General features: G+C 38.7%; 2 protein-coding genes across 6 annotated transcripts in view; both read right to left on the bottom strand.

Moving 5' to 3' along the window:
• kiaa1109 (KIAA1109 ortholog) overlaps positions 1–17,562 on the bottom strand; it is a 42,112-nt gene extending 24,550 nt beyond the window's left edge. For all 5 annotated transcript variants that reach the window (XM_047812931.1, XM_047812932.1, XM_047812934.1 and 2 more), the window contains exons 1-37: positions 17,417–17,562; positions 14,916–15,018; positions 14,646–14,762; positions 14,463–14,541; positions 14,163–14,227; positions 13,782–13,956; positions 13,369–13,450; positions 12,533–12,726; positions 12,201–12,280; positions 11,897–12,044; positions 11,637–11,793; positions 11,469–11,547; positions 11,278–11,369; positions 11,060–11,177; positions 10,768–10,923; positions 10,436–10,533; positions 10,115–10,293; positions 9,925–10,031; positions 9,529–9,722; positions 9,174–9,383; positions 8,935–9,072; positions 8,657–8,833; positions 8,434–8,562; positions 8,209–8,328; positions 5,742–6,022; positions 5,393–5,637; positions 5,043–5,238; positions 3,911–4,706; positions 3,724–3,794; positions 3,466–3,639; positions 3,162–3,282; positions 2,925–3,059; positions 1,525–1,640; positions 1,181–1,365; positions 881–1,102; positions 583–794; positions 358–509 (exon numbers count right to left, since the gene is read on the bottom strand). In XM_047812931.1, coding sequence (XP_047668887.1) covers positions 358–509; positions 583–794; positions 881–1,102; positions 1,181–1,365; positions 1,525–1,640; positions 2,925–3,059; positions 3,162–3,282; positions 3,466–3,639; positions 3,724–3,794; positions 3,911–4,706; positions 5,043–5,238; positions 5,393–5,637; positions 5,742–6,022; positions 8,209–8,328; positions 8,434–8,562; positions 8,657–8,833; positions 8,935–9,072; positions 9,174–9,383; positions 9,529–9,722; positions 9,925–10,031; positions 10,115–10,293; positions 10,436–10,533; positions 10,768–10,923; positions 11,060–11,177; positions 11,278–11,369; positions 11,469–11,547; positions 11,637–11,793; positions 11,897–12,044; positions 12,201–12,280; positions 12,533–12,726; positions 13,369–13,450; positions 13,782–13,956; positions 14,163–14,227; positions 14,463–14,541; positions 14,646–14,762; positions 14,916–15,006 — 5,891 coding nt within the window. In that variant the 5' untranslated portion in view covers positions 15,007–15,018; positions 17,417–17,562. The remainder of the gene's footprint in view (positions 1–357; positions 510–582; positions 795–880; positions 1,103–1,180; positions 1,366–1,524; positions 1,641–2,924; positions 3,060–3,161; positions 3,283–3,465; positions 3,640–3,723; positions 3,795–3,910; positions 4,707–5,042; positions 5,239–5,392; positions 5,638–5,741; positions 6,023–8,208; positions 8,329–8,433; positions 8,563–8,656; positions 8,834–8,934; positions 9,073–9,173; positions 9,384–9,528; positions 9,723–9,924; positions 10,032–10,114; positions 10,294–10,435; positions 10,534–10,767; positions 10,924–11,059; positions 11,178–11,277; positions 11,370–11,468; positions 11,548–11,636; positions 11,794–11,896; positions 12,045–12,200; positions 12,281–12,532; positions 12,727–13,368; positions 13,451–13,781; positions 13,957–14,162; positions 14,228–14,462; positions 14,542–14,645; positions 14,763–14,915; positions 15,019–17,416) is intronic.
• Positions 17,563–18,035: 473 nt separating this feature from the next.
• Positions 18,036–21,458, bottom strand: part of c9orf72 (C9orf72-SMCR8 complex subunit) — an 8,527-nt gene continuing 5,104 nt past the window's right edge. Inside the window, exons 7-10 of the mRNA XM_027150369.2 lie at positions 21,215–21,450; positions 19,621–19,678; positions 19,413–19,522; positions 18,036–19,261 (exon numbers count right to left, since the gene is read on the bottom strand). Of these exons, the coding sequence (XP_027006170.2) occupies positions 19,075–19,261; positions 19,413–19,522; positions 19,621–19,678; positions 21,215–21,450 (591 nt within the window). The 3' untranslated portion in view covers positions 18,036–19,074. The remainder of the gene's footprint in view (positions 19,262–19,412; positions 19,523–19,620; positions 19,679–21,214; positions 21,451–21,458) is intronic.

The raw sequence follows: 21,458 nt of genomic DNA, 5'->3' as shown, positions 1-21,458 counted from the left end.
CAGTTAAAAATGTAAGAGTTTGTGTGTTTTAGTTTCATGTGAACCTCATGTGGATTAGACAATTTTGTTCAAATGTGGGTCATTATTAATGACATTTTTTTAGTGTGTCAGTGAAATTTTCAGTGTTATTTGTGTGCTTTTGCTTATTTTAGTTCAATTTAAAATGTGTGTATAGCGGAACTACTTAATCGTTGTCTCTTTTTTCTTCTTTGTATTTATACATTGTGTTGTGTATATACTGTATACTATATTATGTTTTTTTTTTTTATATATTTGCATCTATTTTTCTCTGCTGCTGTAACAGAGAAATTTCCCCATTGTGGGATGAATAAAGGTATATCTTATCTTATCTCATACCTGGACATGGCCTGCATTTGAGAGCGTATGTTGGTTGGAGCTGCAAAACTGAACCAAATTTCCTTTATAGTAAGCTTCATACTGCTCGAGTCAGGAGGAGGTGGCAATAAGGGCAGATCCTTTTTCAAGTCATCGGATTCCACCCCTTCATCCTGCATAGACAAATAGACATTAAGAAACGGTACAGCTGAGTAAATGGCTAAACTATAAAAACCATGGCAGTACCTGTTCATCAGAGTCAGAGTTATTGTTTAGCTCAGAGGCAGGACTGTGAGTATCGTTGGGCAGGTTGTCATCAGACACATCTGTGCTGTATCCACTTCCTGTCTGCGAGCCACTAGAACCATTTGATTTAGAGGCACCTCCCTTAATACCTGTTTCAGCTCCACCCATCACTCCAAATGCACTGTAGAGAACTGCCCCTGACTGGCGGCCCCCTATATACAAAACGCAGCCAGCATATTTTATAGCTTAAATAGAATTATTAGGGAGTATACTTAAATTCATAGTATTTATACAGTACCTTTCACAGTAAGGTTCTCAATCCCACACTCAAACATGATCCAACCCCATTTTTCAGGGTTTATCCCAGATCGCAAGGGGTCAGAAGTGTGATCGTGGGAATGATCAGTGCTGATTGATGGTTCTGTCTCATCCACCAAGGCAAAGTCATCTGTCTCCTCTAAGCTGAAGAGAACCTTCGACTTCTCAAAAGGAATGGCAGTAATAGCACATGCGCCCAGATCTGCAAAATCGCCAGACCTTAATTTTTTTATAATGTTTATGGAGATTTGAAACCTAAATGAAAATATAATATGTATACCTGATGAGTCAAGGCCACGCAGTTGGCTGTGTATACGTTGGATGTTGAGTCTGGCTGCGATCTCTTTGCCTTTTTCCACCCCTGCATTTGAGCGCAGAGAGCCACTAGATTGGGGAGCCATCTTAGATGCTGATGAGAACTTCTCCATCATTGCAGATGACTTCTCTGTGTCCTCTACTATTCCCCTGTATGTCACAATCATCAAAACACACCACTTTATCCGCACGGAGAACTTTAATGAACTCTTTTAAAAAAATGCTGTTTAGTTTCACTTTTTTTAATTTACAATGATCATACTAATAGTAAGTGAAAGAAGGAAAATGCAAATAATTTTCTTAGGTTACCTGTTCATTCGAAGTTGGGTAGCGATTCTGTCAAAGCAGAGGGCCACAAGAGAGACATGCGTCATGCTTCTATTGTCACGCTCTTCTACTGAAGCCTGTAGCATGCACAGATTCACCTGTAAATACACACATACAAAGTCATTATAAATATATGTGTGTGTGTGTGTGTGTGTGTGTTAAATACTAATTAGTTCATACACCTTTCTATCAATTAAAGTAACTGATTAAAAACAAAGAACTGTTCCTATAGGGTTTTTATAATATCTTCTTGGTAATATCCGACAGGAAAAGCCACAAAGAGCTTACAAACCAGTACCAGATCTCATTGCTGAAAAATATCTATTAGGAGAGGGTTACAAAAAAACAGAAAAGACACGGAAAGCTGTGAGCGCACGGAAAGACAATAAATCAACGCATGGAGAAAATATGGCACAGTATATCAACAGTGACATTACTAAGAACAGGACAATCCCTAAAATTGATGAGAAGACCAGAAGAAAACAGGTCAGGGAGGCCACAACAAGGCCTATAGCAATATTAAAAGAATTGCATCAATGGCTAAAAAAAAAAAAAAGAAAAAAAAAAAAAAAAAAGAAAAAAAAAGGATAGCAAAGGCCTGATAAAACCAAAGATGTTTTGCCATAAAAACACAGCACATTAAAAGAACACCATCCCCACACTGAAGCATGAAGGTGGCAGCATCATGCTTTAAGGGCTGCTTTTCTTGAGCTGAATGTTGCTTTAATCAGGTTGGAAGGAATAATGAAGCACTCTAGATACCACATGACAATGACCTGAAGCACACCCAGAAATCAATAAAGAAATGACTCCAAAAAAAAAAACAAGATCAATGTTTTGGAGTGGCCTAGCCAGTCCAGATCTAAATCCAATCAAAATTTATAGGGTGACCTTAAGAGGGCATTGATACCAAACAAATTGGAAGAATTAACATGCTTCTGGAGGTAAAATATTCAAGATGTGCCAAACTGATAAACTTTTACCCAAAAAAGACTGAATGCTGGGATAAAATCTAAAGGTGCCTCAACTAAGTATTAGTTTAGGGGTGTGCACACTTACTTAACCAGTTTATTTTACTCTATTTTACTATACACACACACACACACACACACACACACACACACACACACACACACACACACACACACACACACACAATTTTCCCCTACAAATATTCTTATTGTATTTCTTTTTAATAAATACAGCTTGCAATTTCACATAAAAGGTTGGAAACGGTTTTGTTTCATTTTTTTTACATCGTAAAAAAATGTGCCATTTTAACAGGGGTGTGTAGACTTTTTGTACAAAATTTTATATACACACACACACACACACACACACACACACACACACACACACACACCACATGCATACATACATACCTTTGGAATTGTAACATTAGCTTGCAGACCTTTTATTTTGACATTGTCAGGTTTGACTGACAGGTCAGTCTGTCCATGAGGTGTGTTCAAGGAACCATTAGCCTTAGAGATTTTATGCTCTGGCTTTACAATGCTCTGCAAAAAAAAAAAACAATTGAAGAAAATATCACCTCCTTTGTTTTCAGCACAAAAATGAAAATTCCATGTTAGTCTCTGCACGTGTCCAAGTTTACTCACAGACTCAGGAACAGTGGATTTACTGATCTGATAAGCTTCATTCAGTACTTTGCCATGCAGGTCATCCAGGATGGATGCTGGATGGCGGATACTTGCGAAATGCACCATGGACTCAATGTACCTATAGTAAAGCGGCACGTTCAGTTAACATAATGACATCTATCAAACAAGGAAAATGATAGAACAAGAAATGCTGATATTGAAAGATGTTCAATGACTCAAACTGTTTTATTCCTCTTTTAACCCACACAGCAATTTGCTGATGCTAAGACACAAAAAAAAACATTTCAAATGAAATACTGACCTGTCTAGGGCCTCGGCCACTAAAGGAGTCAGCACCACATTGACTGCCCCTTTAACTTCCACGATAGCAGTGGTCCTGGTCTGGGAAAGGGGCTGATCCATGGTCCAGTCTTCAGTGTTTGTGTCCTCATCTGTGTTTTCCATAGCCCGCTTGTCAAGGGGGGTGTAAGGAGTGCTACACAAACAAAGGAATATGTGGTAATAAGAGAGCATTTAATACTGTCATGAATAAATGCAGCACCAGTGAGTGTCACATTACCTGCTTAAATCTCCCATGAGCTGAATACCTCTGTCTAATAGAGAGTTAGCAGACAGACCAGCTTTCACCATCTGCAAAAAAAAAAAGAAACAATATGACAATCATTAGTCATAACATTTATATGTAACGGTACAATTTTATATTACATTCATTACAATCCCTAGCAAGCACAGTCATACACACCAACCTTAAAGGCAGGAAGGGACAACTGATCAAAAGATGCAGAACTTTCTTCACTGGTGGGTGTATCAAGGTCAAGGGGGCGATGCAGGGATGACTTTGATGTTCTCTTATTGGTTGGTTGCTTGACAGCCCAGTTTGACACATGATAATGTGCCAGATAATTATGATAACAAGCCATTAAATGGGGCTGAGTTGTTAGGAGGCCTGACTCTGCTCTTTCTGTTTCCATAGAACCCTCTTCTTCCAATCCAAGTGCAGAGACAAAAGATGCCTGAGAGGTGTGGCTAGGCAAATGGGGTGGACGGGGCTCTGTCACAGAAAGTGGTCCTTCTACACTATGATAAATTGAGGTGTGACTGTGTTCAATATGGAGCTGCCCTTGCTGTCTCCGCCTTCGTTTCCTTCCTGGGTATGTGCCTGGCCCCTCATCACTGCTGATTGGTTCAAAGTCCTCATTTGCACTGAAATAGGCCTCACTATCAGCGACAGACATTGAGGAGTCCACTGAGCGGTACTGATGGAACGTGCTGGAATCTGCTGAAGGGGTGAAAGGAAAAGAGCCATAGCTACGCCGCTGCCGTGGGGAGTCCAAAACATTCTCATCACTTCGAGACACCTCACTGCTAAACTGTACACCAGCAGGAGGTGGAGCCTTCTCTGTAAAGACAGCAGCCGATAAACTCTTGGTGCTGCCGAGGCGAGTTGACTGAACAGACGCCTGACGCTTGAGGGGTGACCGGAGTGGAGAACGTAATGGTTGGCCTTCAGCAACAGGCCCATCCGTTGTTACGGTCATTAATCTACATATACATACACATACAAATTATAAAATACCCTTCAACAGGCCATTAACAACTTTAAATACCCTACAAATCTTTCAGATATTAACCTTAGATAGCTTGAAGAGGATGCTCTTCTGTTTGCCAGTGTTATTAATAAATCAGTTTGCAATCTCTCAGCATTTAGCAGCTTCGAGTAACCGAGACTCATTTTACAACTCATTATTCTTTCACCATTATAAAAGAACTTACAGTAGCAGCCAAACCTGTTAACACAAATCTACTTACTAACAACATTTAATTACACTTTTACATTTAATCTACTTTGTTTCATGTCTTAGTGTGTGTTAAACTCACTCTGCACAGGGAGACGGACTTTCTCGTTCGCCCGCTAATAGTGGCAGGGCAGCACTAGAAGAGGAGTTTTCCTCAGAGGAAGAGGCAGAACTGTGAGAACGCTGAGGCACTTGTAGACTCAGCTGCTGGCTACGCTTTTCCAACTCAGCCGGGAGAGCAGGAGAACAGACATCTCTACGTACACCGGTAGCTTTAGCTGCAAAAACACCAATCATGCTTCACTTAACCAACATTTATTTCCAAGACCTCAAAAAAGCATCACATTTCAAAGGAAATGTGAGGCAACAAGAACAATTACAAAAAGAAATGCTTAAAAAAAAAAATTAGGCAGCTTAAGTTAGTTAACATACTTTCTGGCAGTCTAGGGGACTCCTTCATGATTATCCACTCCCCAGGCTGCAACAGAGATTGGCCATAGCTCATGTCAGTGTCAGAGCTGCCATTTGAAAAGGCTGAGCTAGATGAAGGGGTGATTTCCTCCAATCGGAAAAAGTCCAGATTACGAGTTGATCCACCAAAAAAATGGCATCCACCCAAACAGCCACACCGGTTCTTGCTTCTCTTATACTTCTCTTCTGGCCACAAGTACCATAGCCTGTTTCACAAAGATATATTTAGCTTTAATGCAAACATTAGACAATATATTGCACATGAGTGCTGATCATAAGTGTAATGGTATTGTTAAACACTGTAAAGCACCTTTTTGCTTGCATGTCATGGAGCTCCAGGAATTGTCTCTGCACCTCATATTTGATTGGATGGTCAGCAGCCAAAGCCACATCAGCAGTGATAAGGTTAAAAGTCACAGAACCAGCCTCCAGCCAATTAGATCGTCGTAGAAGAGGTGGTGGCAGGCCTAACCTCACTGGTTCTTGCTGCTCAATAAACTGAGAAATAACGACATCCTGAAGGACGGCACTGATGCCCTCCCCTACTGCAGCTGTGTGCAAGTTACAGTTCGCCAACCGCAGTGCGCCCGTCTGAGAAAGACACACATTTCACAATAATGTGTAATTTAATGGTCCCATACATTAGTGCTGTCAGACACAGATCTAGTTTTAGACTAAAGTGTTCATTTAGCAGAGTGAGTGGGCCCGGGCTGGGCGATAAATTGATTTTATCGATTTACTCGAATGTGTAGTTTACGTCGACTTGTTTGAATGAAAATCGGTTTTCTTTAACATCTGCTGATGCTCTGCTCTGGGCTCCCGGAGTTTCAAATGGGCTCAGCCCTCCCCCCGTGTGTTTGCCATAGAGATACACGAACAACATGGCAGCGAGCAGGGAAGAACCCATTCCCAAGAAAGACCAAAAAACAACCTACCGCCTTAGAAACAGTTACAAACTGTATCCAGTATGATAAAAAGGTACCCAATGGAAATCAATCATGGATGCAGTCGCAATGTATATTGCTTAAGACATGATGCCAATATATACTGTGGAAAAGCCGGGGTTTATTCACATGCTGAAAGTTTTGGACCCCAGGTTTGTGCTACCAAGCCGCAAATATTTTTTGGGGGGGGGGTTGTCAGAATCCCAGAAGGGAAAATCAAAACAAAATCAAAAAGTTAAAACTTGTTTTGAACAATTTATTTGCAATCTGCAGATTGATTTTTCAAATCGTAAATCGGATTTTTTGTGAAAAAATCAGAGATTTTTATTTTAGGCCATATTGCCCATCCCTAGAGTGGGAGTGCATGAAGCCAAAACCACATTCAGTGCCTGAATACAATTAAACATAGCTAGCAAAGTAGATAAGAATCTATGATTTGGGACATTTCCAGTATACCTCTTGGGAGTTAATGCCTTAAGCTCCAGCCGCTAATCCTACAGTTAATGCAATGGTCCAATAAAAGAATTTGTTACCAAAGAAACATTGCTAAAATCCAGAAACTGACTTAAATTCAGAATAATAGCTATAATAAATGTGGTGGGGTGATGGCTGAGTGAAAGTGTATATCGTTGCTGTCGGGCAGAGACCTCCTATGTCCAATAAATCTAAATATATCCATATAAATCTAAAGTCTAGAAAATAGCTTGAGCGCAAATCTCTTAACTCCATTGGACACTTCAACTGTCTGAAAAATCTCGTAACTCCACCTCTTCTTCACTCTGCGGGAGAGCTTCGCGGCATATTTTTATTTATTAATATTTATTACTGCTTATTATACATGTTTTATTATAGACGTTTTAAAATGTTTCTAACATAATATCTTAATTAAATTGAATGTTTTGAATACCACTATTAAATTATTGTTTTTATTATTATTTTACTGACTTTAAGTCAGCCTACTTATAGACAATGCCTCTCTTGGCACTGTGCATGTAAAACAATGTTTTTTGGACACTAACAAGTGAAAATAGTTAGGTTTTATACATTTGAGTAGGCCCGTTTTGTTAAAAATCGATAGCTATAATGCTTCTGTGCAGAAAGAATCCCGTGAGCCACAAAGGTAAGTTTGCGAGCAGATTAGACTAATTTCCACCTATTAGATACCCTAATCAGCTTATCGTGTTTTGTATTGCATCACTTATAGCTCTTAAACCTTTAAAATAGTTTAGGAAGATGTATGTAACTACAGTCATTAGCTTTGGTTAACTATTGAAGCCTTGTCTCTTGTCAAAAGGCTCACCGTGACCACAGACTTTATTGAACACTGCTGGCAGCAGTGACATCTGTGTCCGTACCATTCTTATCAATGACAGCATAATCTCGTATCTCCCTGCATCCAAGTCATAAAGCTCAGATAAAACGTGACTTTGGGAAAATGATGTGTTAATGTTGGTACACAACAGTATATGATAGCAATATAAGGTATAAAAACAACTTTAAGGATACAATGTTTAATAACTCCAAAAAATATGGCGTTTTTTTAATTACCTGAAAAATAATGGTTTTGGAGATACGAGGATTCCGCCCGACAGCGACAATATATTATACAATTTATATATATAATACATACACTTACATACATTATAGGATATATGATGTATTAAGTGAACAGTCAGTTCTTAAAGTCTCGATTTTGACAAAGACCAGATTGTTATGGCTAGACGTCTGCATCAGTCCATCTCCAAAACAGCTGGCATTGTGGGGTGTTTCCCTACCATAAACTATGAAAGGGTCATAAATGCCCAAGGCCTGGATTTTCATATATGGACTAACCTTAATGTTTGCTGCACAGCCATGTTCGACAATGAAAACCTGGGCTCCATCGACTGATAGCCGAGTCATTGTATACTTCAACTCTTCAGATGTTCGGCAAGGGCCAGGCAAGGCTGCATACTGAAGAAATCAGACAAAAATATTTTATTAAGTTTATATATTAACATGGAACATTTCCACATAATCTCATCAGGTATAGAAGACAGAGAGTCTCTGATGCTGTACCTTGGCATCACAGGTTCTCTGGTCCACTCCATGCTGACAGGTGACAGAGGGTTTAGGCTGCTCCAGTTGGAACTCACGAGACACCACATGAAATAAAAAGGTCTCCCCCCAACTCAGCAGGGTGGCACACTGAAATGTAAAAGCAACCAGTATTAAGATTCATTCATACTATTTCATATATTCCAGCTGCACACTTTTAACTACATTTTTTTACAAAACACACCTGTGGCATAGTGACTTTGCCTGTAAGAGCTCCAGCCTGTACATCAATGAGCCAGGCATACTCAAGTGTGTCACTACCAGGTGGTAACCCTTCTGCTGAAAACATTGCATGGGCTCGCATCTGCAGACCTGATAGACTCAGATGCCCGTCACTTAACGCTCCATCAACAGCAGGACGCTACACAATTAAAAAGAGCCACAATTGCAGGGATTATTAGAAATCAGAATTTCAATTATACAAAGAAGACATCCATTTCACCAAAGTGACATCCGTCCAACCTGGTAGCTGTCACTGACAAAGACATGTAATGGTGAGAAGATGAGCTGCAGCAGTGTTTCCTTGTAACCTTTCTTCATCTCAAAACACAGACGCTCCAGATACCCTGTCGGACCATCCAGATTTTCACTGTTGCAATGCTGTCATACAAACACACAGGGTTCATCAGGGTTTATTTATACAGCCACTTCTAATAACAAATAACTCAGTTTTGATGTAATGTGTGGGTTTATTTACTGACCATAGGAAGCCGCCCATGGATCTTGTGGAGGTTAATAAGCACGGTAATGTCCCAGGGACGTAGCGAGAGGGGACTAGGTGTGTCCTTGTGGCCACGCTCCTCCAGACCCACTCCAGTCCAGCCAGATGAGGAGGAGCAAGAGCTTAGTACAGGGCTGGAAAGTGACTCCTCAAAGTCTGTGTACATGTCATCTTCACCAAAATAATTTTCCTACATTGTTAAAAGACGTTTCATTAATGATAAAATGATCAGTTTGCATATGCACCCAGTTTATCTGCAGTATTAGGTTGCATTCTAATTCAGTATGATACTAATGCTAGTGTGCGTTCTGGTTGGAAAAAAAGCCCTATCACACCTTAATAGACAGCAAGGCTCTGAGCAGGGGTCCATAAAGGATGATGTGGGAGTCAGGGCTGAGTTCCATCTCCACATGCAGCCGGTCTGGGGGCAGCAGGCTGGGGTCCGCCTGCACACGTGGAGGAGGAACACAAGGGGCATGCTGTGGGGGGCGCAAGGCTGACAGTATAGACTCCTCTGAAATCTCTGAAACTGCAGGCAGGGAAAATTTTGTTCAGATTCACAGATAAAAATGTACCATGATTAAAAAAATTGTTTTGTTAGTTATGATTATGCTATAATAGTACACATATGAAACATCTGTAAGAGGACAAAAAGATTTTACAACAGAATCCATTAAATAGTTCAGAAAAAGCAACCGTATGCAATTGACTGAGTAGATGTATAAACTCACATGAACGTTTGAGCTGCTCATCAGATTTCTGAGGGTAGATGGGATGCCAGGTATAGTCTATAATGAGCATGAAATTTGGCACGCTCCAGCAGTCCACCCATCCAGCCCTAAAGAAATACTACATTTAGAAACACTCACTAATGCAACAATGAATAGATGAAGAGAAGAAAGAAGTAGGGAGCGTTCATACTTGGCTTGGGTCATATTTCTCCAGCGAGCTTTGTTGTTCTTTGGAGCCCACTGGGCTTCTGCTGGCATGCCGTTGTCTGGCGAAGCCTTAGTCTGCTGATAATCTTTTGCTAGAGTTAACAAAGGATATCGACTGGGATGGCAGTCAGGCAAACAAAGACGCATATCTGTGTCTTCTGCCTAAGAGAACAAAATGAACAACTGGCACTTTTGGCACAATTTTGGTCCGTGGTAAAAGAAGTGGACAAATATTATCCTTAATAAACAAAAAAAAACATACCATAACTAACAATGGCATTTAAAGTCAAGTGTCTGTACTCACTCTCAAGCAGAAACGTGTGTTACAAGTGGAAGGAACAAACTCGTTAAAAGGTAACGTGAAGTCAATGTTCAGAGTTTCTCCACAGGCAGCGAGATACACTGGAGACGTTAAAAGAGAGACATTAACAAAGAAAGGAGGAAGGTGAACAGGGGAATTAGACCTTTATCTGACATGTTAGTTAATCCATAGTAAGTATTAAGTCCCAGACTTAAGTCCCAGGTGTTTTAATTTGAATGCATTAAAAATGTTCCTTAAGCTTTTCTAAAACGTAACGTTAGAGATACTACATTAGAGAAATCCTTAATTACAGCCACCATACAGGTCGTCCTCACCATTCTCCTGCTGTTTGGTGGAGCAGTCAATCCAGTTGTGCTGATTAGCAGCCCATATCATCTCAAACTGATGGAAAAGCATTTTGAACTTCCAGGAATAAGGAACAAACGAGTAGATATCTGGCTCACTATCACTAGCCCAATCTTGGATTAGATCTGTACACAATTAATTGAATTCATAAAGAAGCTGCATTGAAACTTACTAGACCGCAACAAGAAAGAGAAAACGAGAAAGAGAGAATAATTATGCGTTTGTTAACTGCTCGAAAGGTAGATACTAAAAAAGGCTTACCAGTAAAGAAGTTCTTTTGAGCATAAATGAAATGATAAGTGGCTTTGTACACCTCTATCTCACACTGCCATGACTGAGGCATATTCCACACACGTGGGTAACTGGCGATCACGTAGAACTAGACGGGTAGAGAAAATACAATTAATATGCTTATCTTTTTTCTCTCTCGGACAACTCACTTACTCACTCACACAAACACAATCCTACTGCAAACTCACAGCCAGCATCTCAGCCTCCAGCAGAGTCCGGTACTGCATGCTGCTAGTTGTGTCCACATGCAGCAACTGCCCTTTAACAGTAGGAGAATAACCTGTGAGAGAACAGAGAAGAATATTTTACAATGGTAAATACAATACAGTAGGAAGCAATTAAGAAAAAAAATGATAAATCAGATCAGTTTAATAGATACCATTTTCGCCTACAGTCATAGGAATGTTGACCTCCAAATATGAACCTGCACCGACATTGACATGAACAGCATTTGTCTCCTGTAAAAACAAATAAAGATGAATAAGCAGACTGTGTCTTCACGGACACACAGGAGAACAAAAAAAAAAAAAGCAAGGAGAAACTCTACCCTGTTTTTGGTGAACAGTAAATCTATCGTTGCATCTGCTATGATGTTCATGCGGAGTTCAAAGGCCAGGATTTGTCTGGGTTTCCCTGGTGTGGGAACATCGCTCACTTTCATTGGCTGGTAGTCTGCAGGCAGAAAGAATTTCCAAAGACTGTCCCTGTGGACACAGAACATAGAATATTCATGAGTTACTAAGCTAATGTGTGATTGTAGTGAGTGAGTGAATTTACTTATGCAAATGAATTTGTGTATGTTCAGACCTCTGTCTGTCAGCCCATGGTCCATAGTTAAAGTCTGTTCCTTTTCCACACACTATATCTAAGCCCCAGCATGGAGGTAGATCCTGCAGCTTTGTGCCCTCGGACGAGGCATCGGCGTCCCCATTCTCCAGCTCTTCAGGAACTAGACCTTCACATGAGATGCACATTTAAATTATGCCCAGCAGCATTTCCATCTATATGTACTCTTTCATTCTTGTAAAATAAGGAGGTGTAGCTTGTTAAACACTGCCAAAAATAAACCAATGAGAAGTAATAAAGCATTTTCTTAATAGAAAACACAAACCTGGTTGATCCTGGTAGTAGTAAATGTCGACATCATTTGACTGCATTACTACAAATCCCTCTCCCATGAGTCTAGGTGGCCTGAAAACAAAAAAAAAAGTGTTCAATATTGGCTAATCCTCAATAAACCGTGTAGGACTTCAATCTATATAAATGAACTCAAAACACTATAAATAACAATAGCACAATTTTGATGACTATAGGACGATTTTAAACTCATATGATTAAACTGGAATCGAGTCATCTCTCTGACAATACAAGTTGATGGCATTAGTGGAGTGTTTGGTACATGAAGCGCAGGCTTTTTATGATCCTGGACAATGAAGAACTCACTCATCATTCTGCCGGCCGAGATATTGTGGGTTAGGCACCAGCATCACACGCACGTTTTCCAGAGAGCCCTTCACTATGTGCATGAACTGATCTAGATGACTGCTAGGAGGCTTGGTGGCATAAGTCAGGAAGGCATCTTCAAAGTTCATGCACACAGTCTGAGGGAGGTTGAGATTCCCGAATGCCATCCGACCCTGAGAGAGTAAGGAAGATGGAAGAAAGAGGGAACGTTAGTTTTAAAATGCTGTGTTAGGAGGCACATAATCGATTATCCTTTCGGTACACGACTGTACCACTCTGTCTGATAACTAATTAACACAAATACACACTCATACATACTTACAACAAAAGCCTCAGGCATGAGACGAGCACACTTACGCTTTCTTATAGATGGTGTATTTTGTACATTTTCAAAATGCATAATTCTGTGCATTTGGTGGTGGCTGGTGTACTTTGTTCAGAAACAATATGCCTTAAAACATTAAGAATTATTTATTTTCAAACATGAATCTGATGTGGATATCAAAAATGAGATACTGTTCTATATCTTAGAAAGATTGAGGCAGCCCTACAGCAAGCTCGTATACATCAACTCACCCTGGACGCACACACTTGTGTTATTAATGATGCAAGACCAGTAACACGAGAGGCTATTTCAAGCCTGGTCTATTTACAGACAATTAAAACAGATACCTATAGTGTGTGAATGTACTTAAATAATTTCTATGTTTTCTGGAAGGCCAAATTATGAGCTGAGGGATCAGCTTGCACACTGTAATTTGCCCATGCTGTGTCCTATATGTATAATAATAGAAACACTGTATTGCTGTACTCACTGTACTGATGTTGAGCTTCATGACAGGTATCAGGGACCTCCATGATGAAGATGGGTCCTGAGATTCTGCTTGAATGTTCACACTGTTTAAAAAACAAAACAAAAAAAAACCTCCATCCATTAAAGCTGTAACCCACAGGGCATCATAAAAATATGTACATACATAGCTCACAAAACCCCCATTCAACTATTAAAAAAAAAGCTGAAAAACAAATAAATCAGGTCTTTTTAGTGCATACAGAGCATTTGCGCCTGGAGACATTCCGCACAGTACACCAAAAATATAAAGCAAACAGAATTCATAATAAAGAAAAGAATACGGTCCTTCAGACTCGCAAGTAAATCAAGTGAAAGTATCAGCAACCTCCATTACTTTGGCTGGCAGATTAGATCTTGTGATAAATATAACATTACCTATCAAGTGTTTTATTTTGCACCTCTCTACCCTTCTCCTCATCTCGCCGAGGTGGTACGAGCGTGGGTTCCAAGCCAAACATATCCTGTAGCCGTGCGTACACATCTGTACGGTTGTAGACATGGAACTCAAAGCCATTAACGGTCACGTACAGCCGTGTCTCAGCCTTTGGGTCTGAGGAAAAAAACCAAAAAAAAACCTGATCATTTAATAGAATTTTAATCAACATGGCGATCTATGGACATTGAAATATTGGCAAAAACCTCCAAAAAACTCTAACAAAATCTATCCAACTAAATAATTGACAAAATTGATCTTCATGAAATACTACAAAAAACATTTGCAAAAGGTAAGAGTCTTTTCACTGCTCAATCTCTTACCATGCTGTTTCTGTTTGGGGTTATACATCTTCCACCAACGGAATATAAGAAAGCCATCTTGAATTCTGGAAACAAAATAGTACATAATTAGTGAAACGTTAAAAAAAAAAAAAAGTATAATTTGAAGTTTCCAATACAATGACTGTTAAATGGTTGTTAAATGGATTAAAAACACGATAATGGCAAAAAAACTGAATGGCCTCACAAGGAAATGGGAATAGCTATAAAAATGTAATGTAATGTAAGTCATAAAAGTGAAAAATGTAACCATAAACACAACTACAAGTATTGCGAGAGTACCTAATTGACATGTCTTCGTTGATAAAGTACACATCCCGGAACATGACCTTCCCAGAGAGGACAGAAAAGGAAAAGGAGCCTGCAAGTACAAATTCCAAATACTTGAGCAAATATGTCAAAATGCACATCTTACTTTTACCTTCTGATCAATAGTTTACTCTATAGACAAACACAAATACTGACCAATGTGTATATATCCATTTTTGTAGAGTCGATTGATGATGTGGGTGAGGAGGAGTCCGATGTTACGGGAGTTGTAGTATGTCAAATATATAATCCATCCACAGGACAGAATTGTGGCTGTGAAGGAAAAACAGAAACACTTAATAAGGGCTTGGCATACAGCAGAAAGAGAGAGGTGTAATCGACTATGTACTAAAGATTTTCAGATATTTTAGGAGTTGTTTTGCATGGACAGAAATACAGAGAAACTTTTTTATTTGGGAAACTCACCCACAAGCAGCCACACTAAGTTGGAATTGTGCTGGATAAGGTATATATCCAAATCGTTCAGACTTGGAACCAGGCTGTTGTTTTTATCCATGGTTAGATGATGCTGTGGATAAAACTATTACCATTAATAATAAGAAGGAGAAGAAGATGACAAATACGAAGAAGGAGACAAAAATGATGCACTCTCCATGTCTGTGCGGTTCTCTGGCTTCCTTCAACCACCAAGAAATATGCAGGCTATGATAAATTGGCTTAGGTGAAATGGCCCAAGATGAGAATGAGTGTGTGAATGTGTGAGTACATGCTGCCCTGAGATGGACCGGCATCCTATTTCACACACAGTACTCCTTTGATGGGTTTCAGATCCATCGTGAACCTGGCCACTATAAAGCAGTTGCTGAAGATAAATAAAAATCTGAAATACTAAATGATACACTGTCACATGCGAGTTTTGCGAGTTTAATAGTCAATACCTCAGTGAGTCTGTGGGCCTCCTATAGTCTGAACCCTTTAATGCATTGGTTTGTTTATGAACTAGGTAAAGGTGGCCTAAAACGCTTGGCTTAAAAAGATTTAAGCAAAATCTACAAACATAAATTACTTTCAACTAATAAGCGTAACATTTTTATTAATTTTAATAAATTCTAATAATACAAAATGTTAACAAAATTAGCAGCTTCCAATTTAGCTGATTTAGTCAATGCGGTATCTTAGAAAATCACATGTGACATAATTTACCACAATATCTATAGAAATGATCACTATTTGCTAAAATTGTGTGCTTCCTAAAATTCCTGCCATTTTGCTACTGATGCCATGTGACAAAGTGTAAATGTGTAAATAGCAGCAGCAATCATAGCAAATGTTTCTGTATAGCTATACAGATATTTTGTAAAAGGCTGCTAGTTCACTTTATGTGTTGCTTTTTATCAGACAGTAAATAAACATGGTGTTGGTTAAACAATGAGGAAGCAGATGAAAGACAGTGTTGCACTAGGAGAGTTAGTTACAAGCTCCTGACACGTGATTTCTAAGACATTTGCTGTTTTGGGACACTCACCAGTAGTTATTGTGATAAAGATACATTCATGTATATTATATACACATATACGCTTAATCCATATCAGGTTTAAGACAAGTATTTAGCTTTGATGTCGCATTTGATGCTGCTTTAGACTTAGTCACAGTGTCCAAGCCTAAGTGTAGTTAGTTACACATAGCTAACTAACAAATGTGCACAAAGTAAACTAAAAAAAACTAATATTTGAATGGTGAAGCCAAGTTTGTATATTTATGGTTCCTTTTTGGTTTACGAGTGTTTAAAGTACATTATTAAAAAAAAAAAAAAAGCTACATGATCACAAATACGTGTTGTAGCTGTGCTTCGTTTATTTACACCTTTAGGGACAAAAATCACTTTTGATCCCTAATGCACAGCTGAATAGAACATGCCTTCAAACTAAAAGTTGGATCAAAAGAACAGTGCTCACGGTCCAATGCATGTAAAATTAAAAAATAATCTGACGATCAAAATTCGAAAGATTGTTTTGTAATTGCTTTGCCATGAATAGCCAGGTTACTATGAAAGGAATGATAAAAGCTACTCTGAACATGCTCAGACAGATTGAGTATGCATGTAGTGTGCAGTATGAAAAGTTACATGACGTCCATCAAAGGACTAAGATACGGTTGCTTAAATAGTCTAAACAGATTGAGATACGAATGTGTTGTATTCATTTGTAGTTACTAGTGTCACCAGGATTTCCTGAGTCTAATAGAAAAACTGACAACTACTTTGGTTGAAGTTAAGATGAGGTGACTGCTGCTGTTCAGTACAATTATTAGTCATTTTACAGTCGTATTTATATAATATGCTAATGTAGGATTTAAAAGTATGTAGATAAACTCTGTATCTCTAAGGAACTGGATTAAGTGTCTCTTCTAGCTAAACAAAACAAAGTCCCAAAGACCGAACGGTCACTCTGTTGGTCACAGACTCATTATTAACGTCAGGTTGTTGTACTGCATCCAAAGCACAGTGTGTGTACATAATGCATTGGTGTGTTTGTTTGTTTGTTTGTCAAGTGTATCAAAAAGCCTTTTAATAATATTACTCCACACAAACCAAACTCAGAACCCCTAAGGTGGGCGTTGTACTGTAGCTACTGTAGCTAACACTAGTCTTAACATGTGAAGTAATCCGATTACAGAACACACAAACCTTAACATAGCTTCCATGACAACTATATACGTGTTAAGTGTTCGAACACTTAACGTAACATGCTTTAAAATGACACTGTTATAAAAAATAAACAAATAAATAAACAAATGAAGCTCAATATCCATCCAGGTTCAGTGTTGTCTTGGACAGCACTGAAGCTCAGCTAGCAACATGCTAACAGCTAGCTAGTTGCTAAGCTGCTGAACCGTCTGATTGTAGCCTTACTGACGGTCTGTTAAGACGCACAACATTGTTAAAGGAAACACAAGACTAATCTTACCTCACATCGTCAACTGTGAAATTGTATCAACAAATTCTTAGTGGGCCATTTTCTTGTTTTTCTTCCACAGCTGATAGCACCCACATCACAAGAGACAGTTTCCGGGATATTTACATAGACGCCATAGAATTTCCCAGTTGTTTGTGGGTCACGTGTACAGTGTAACCAATAGGATGCACGGGTTTTATTACTTTATGTATTTATTTTTTTATTATTATTATTATTATTATTATTATTATTATTATTATTATTATTAAAGCAATGACATCTGTCTAGCTCTCTGTTTGTTTGTCTGTTTGTTTAATTCATGGGAAAATGACTGAATTTTATTTTAGGATTTAATCCTGCTCAGGAAAACATTCAGGCTCAGTTGTTATCAAATGTACATTTTGTGTATTCATCATTAATTGCAGTATTTCTGAAAATGATTCACTATTTCCATGAACTTCTAACAGTTGTCAGTAGATATACTTTAATATACTGTTAATAATTTTCATCAAAGGAGCGCCACTAATTCTGGGTTGACACAGTTTTCAATATATACTTTATAGCACTGATTTGTTTTCTTCTTTAATTTGTTGAATATATTCAAGGGCAAGACTTCAAAAATAAGACACCATAGAGAACACCTAGGCCTTTATTTTCCTATTCTATATATATGGCTCATTTCCATACATATTCAAGAAAAAGAGAGAAAGCTGTTTCAGTAAAAGCATGTCAGTGAATTCAGTTAAACAGTGAATTCACCTTCAGATTTATTTACAGAAAGTAGCCCTGTGACAATATTAATCAACACCTTTCTTTGGGTCTGTTTACTTTAAAATTCTTTCATATACAAACTGTACAAATGCACCTAATGTGCTGCTGTGCATGCTCATGTCTTCATGATTCTTTCCCCAGGCAATCACCCTGATTAACAACTCACCATAATTATATACCCCGCTTCATCACGTCATCCGTATAAGTTACACACATTACTGCTGCTGCATATTGCACAAAACAAAATATTACACAATATTACTTGCACTACCATGCACTTCTCACACTTTATGTACATAACTGACCAGTCGTTTATATTCTGTATTCATATTTAATACTCATACTGTCTATATCATATCATCTGCATTTTCATGTCCTTCTTGTATAGTATAATGTTATGTATGTCTGTACTTTTGAGAGTCACAAACAGCTGGAACCAAATTCCTTGTGTACGTCAACACACTTCTCCAATAAACCTGATTCTGATTCTCGTTCTCATTCTGATCAAACCTGGCATTTATAACAAGCAAAACGTGATTAATTCTTGATGAACCATTCATTACTGTCTGCAGAAGAAACATCAGCGTAAGGCTTTTCCATCAGAAGCACTTGGTAGCAGCGTCACAATTTTCACAGTTAAAATGCATTCACGATAGACAGGATGAAAACCCTGTTCGCATGGCACTTGTATATACAGTATCTCAGTAATTAAAGGCAAAACAAAATTACAGACCACACACACACACAGTTACACTTGTGGTTATACAAATAATGGCTCAAGCAAGCTCCAGACTGAATCAGTGCACGTATACATACTTTATACAGAAGCATACTTTTAAATCAAGAATAAATATGTCAATCTTATATACTAATAATATGAAGTGTTTCATCGTGAAAGGTCAGAAATTCATTAGGATATCACGTTCCTGCACACTGGTGAAGAAGGACTTCCCGAACACAAAGGAGTGAAGGCCTGGCCTCAGCTTCTCTGCCATTGCCATGATGATGTTCAGGTCTCCTTCCACAGTCAAATCCAGATCGGTCTTCAGATTACGCAGTGACCGGAATGGCTTCTTTCCCTTTTGACTACAACAACATTATCACCAATGACAATCAGCAATGATTTCCTGTTATCTGATTCTAATTATCATAAACGTACTGTTTTACTTGTTACTACAAAAAAATTGATAATGCATGTAATGGTTAAATCTGCGTAGTGAAAGATTAAAATACATACGTCTCATCCTCGATATATCTGAGCAGTGTTAGAGCCTTCCTGTGCAGCAGTAGGAGAAAATGCGACAAGTATACACTCCTAAGGCTTAGACCTGGTTTCAAGAGGAAAACCTACACACCCACACAGCAAGAGATTTGTAAAAAGTCATCTTAGACACAAGTGCCAAACACACAAGCAAAGTAAAGATGTAAACTTGAACAGCCCATACCTCATCTATGAAAGACTTCACCAGTGTATCTTTGTGCATAACATCCTGAAATATATTCCTGAACAAAGGAAATTGCAACATTATTGTTCAGTTTATTAATAAAACAGTTTATCAATAAAACTGCAAAAAACACATCATTTACATTTACAGCATTTGGCAGACTCCCTTATCCTGAGTGACGCACAAAAGTGCTTAAGGCTCGATCACTGAATGCATGAACTGTGGTTCACTGGGCTACAGACTTAAGACACAATGAGCCTAAATCCATAAATGGAGTCCCATAATTCTCCATACATAGGATAATTTAACATGTAACTTTATTTGCAAAACACCCTCTACATGACTGCCATTTCTTTGTAAACACACACACAGTTGTATTTCCCAACTTGGCTCTCAATTTGGCAGCGGTGTTGCATGGAATTTGCTTCATCGATGTAAGCTTCCTGATCCAGCCATGAGAACGACTTCAGTGTTCTATTGGTAAAGGCATTCTTAAAACCTTAGCTCAAAAACAAAAATCGCAACAAATAAACATTTAGACACTATGCTAAAAAAAGACTTTTGGGGAAACTGCTGGTGTCCTGGGATTTTCATTCTGCACAACAGTCTCTAGAGTTTTCTCAGAATGGTGCAATGAAGAAAAAAATATCAAGTAAGCTTTATTGATTTCGGGAAGTCAACAGGATTTATCAGACATAATAAGACAAACCAGAAAGGCTACGGTAACTCAGATTATCACGCTGTACAGTGCAATATGTCACAGCAAAAGTCATCTCGGTCTGAACATGACAATAAGTCCAGTCTTTCCAGTCAGTGTATCGGAAGCCATTAGAAAACCTTTGGCATGAGGTGGAATAGGAGATTCACAGCATTAAAAAAAAAAAAGCAATTGAAAATTCTGGAGGCAATGATGCAACCGGAATCTCAAACGAATGTTTCAATCCATTCCATGAAGAACTTATGCAGTTTTGAGAGAACAAAGAGGCTCTACCCAAGATGTTCATTCTATATAATAGTACAAATGTATGGCAAAACAAATCTAAACAAATTGGTCATAATTTAAATACGTCAGCAGCATCTGCAGTGTACATCCACATACATCTGCCTTGATATAAACATCAAAATAACTCATAACCTGGTGTAAATTTGGCCTGATTATTGATTACTGGCTGTAATGTTCATCCTGATGACAATTCCAAAGCTGATAATACATTTGAGGGGGAAGGTTTTGATGATGGTTCCCCAAACTCTGCTAAACAAGTGAGGCTCGAACCTCACAACTGCTTCAAGAAGCAAGAAGATGCCTCGGGATTAGATCATTATTTCATTTTGTACGATTTAACATAATCTCCGATTCCTCTCATCAACAAGGTGTAGGGGGTTTCCCACGGAACTGCAGTTCGGCTCAGGGGGCCGTTTTTAGTTTTTTGAACCATTCTGTTAAAAATGTATAGTTTTGTTGTGCAAAAAAAAAAAATCCTAGGTAGAAGATCTTATATTCAAATCAATCATAATATCAAGCAACACGATGAACAAAGAACCCAGTAATAAAAAGTTGTGTCTGACTATGGATACGGTGTGTGAAAGGACATACAGGTCAGGAGTAAACGATTCTTGGATGTTGATGAGGTGGTCAGGGCTGATTTCATCCTCGCTGTTGGTCTTCCAGAGGGCACTGAGCTCGGCCTGCATGTAGCGACGTTGATGGTACATGTGTTCGTGACAAGGAGGCATCTGCTTCACTGTGTTAATGTCCACATCGATGTGAGTAGATGGATAGGGAGAAGAAAGCACCTGCCGGTAAGGCAACACGACGCTCCCTGTGGAGTCCTGTGTTC

This window comes from Tachysurus fulvidraco, chromosome 4 (assembly GCF_022655615.1).
Source record: "Tachysurus fulvidraco isolate hzauxx_2018 chromosome 4, HZAU_PFXX_2.0, whole genome shotgun sequence".
In the NCBI taxonomy this organism is placed as follows: domain Eukaryota; kingdom Metazoa; phylum Chordata; class Actinopteri; order Siluriformes; family Bagridae; genus Tachysurus; species Tachysurus fulvidraco.
The sequence above is the reverse complement of the archived record's forward strand: the minus strand, read 5'-3'. Positions and strand labels throughout refer to the sequence as shown.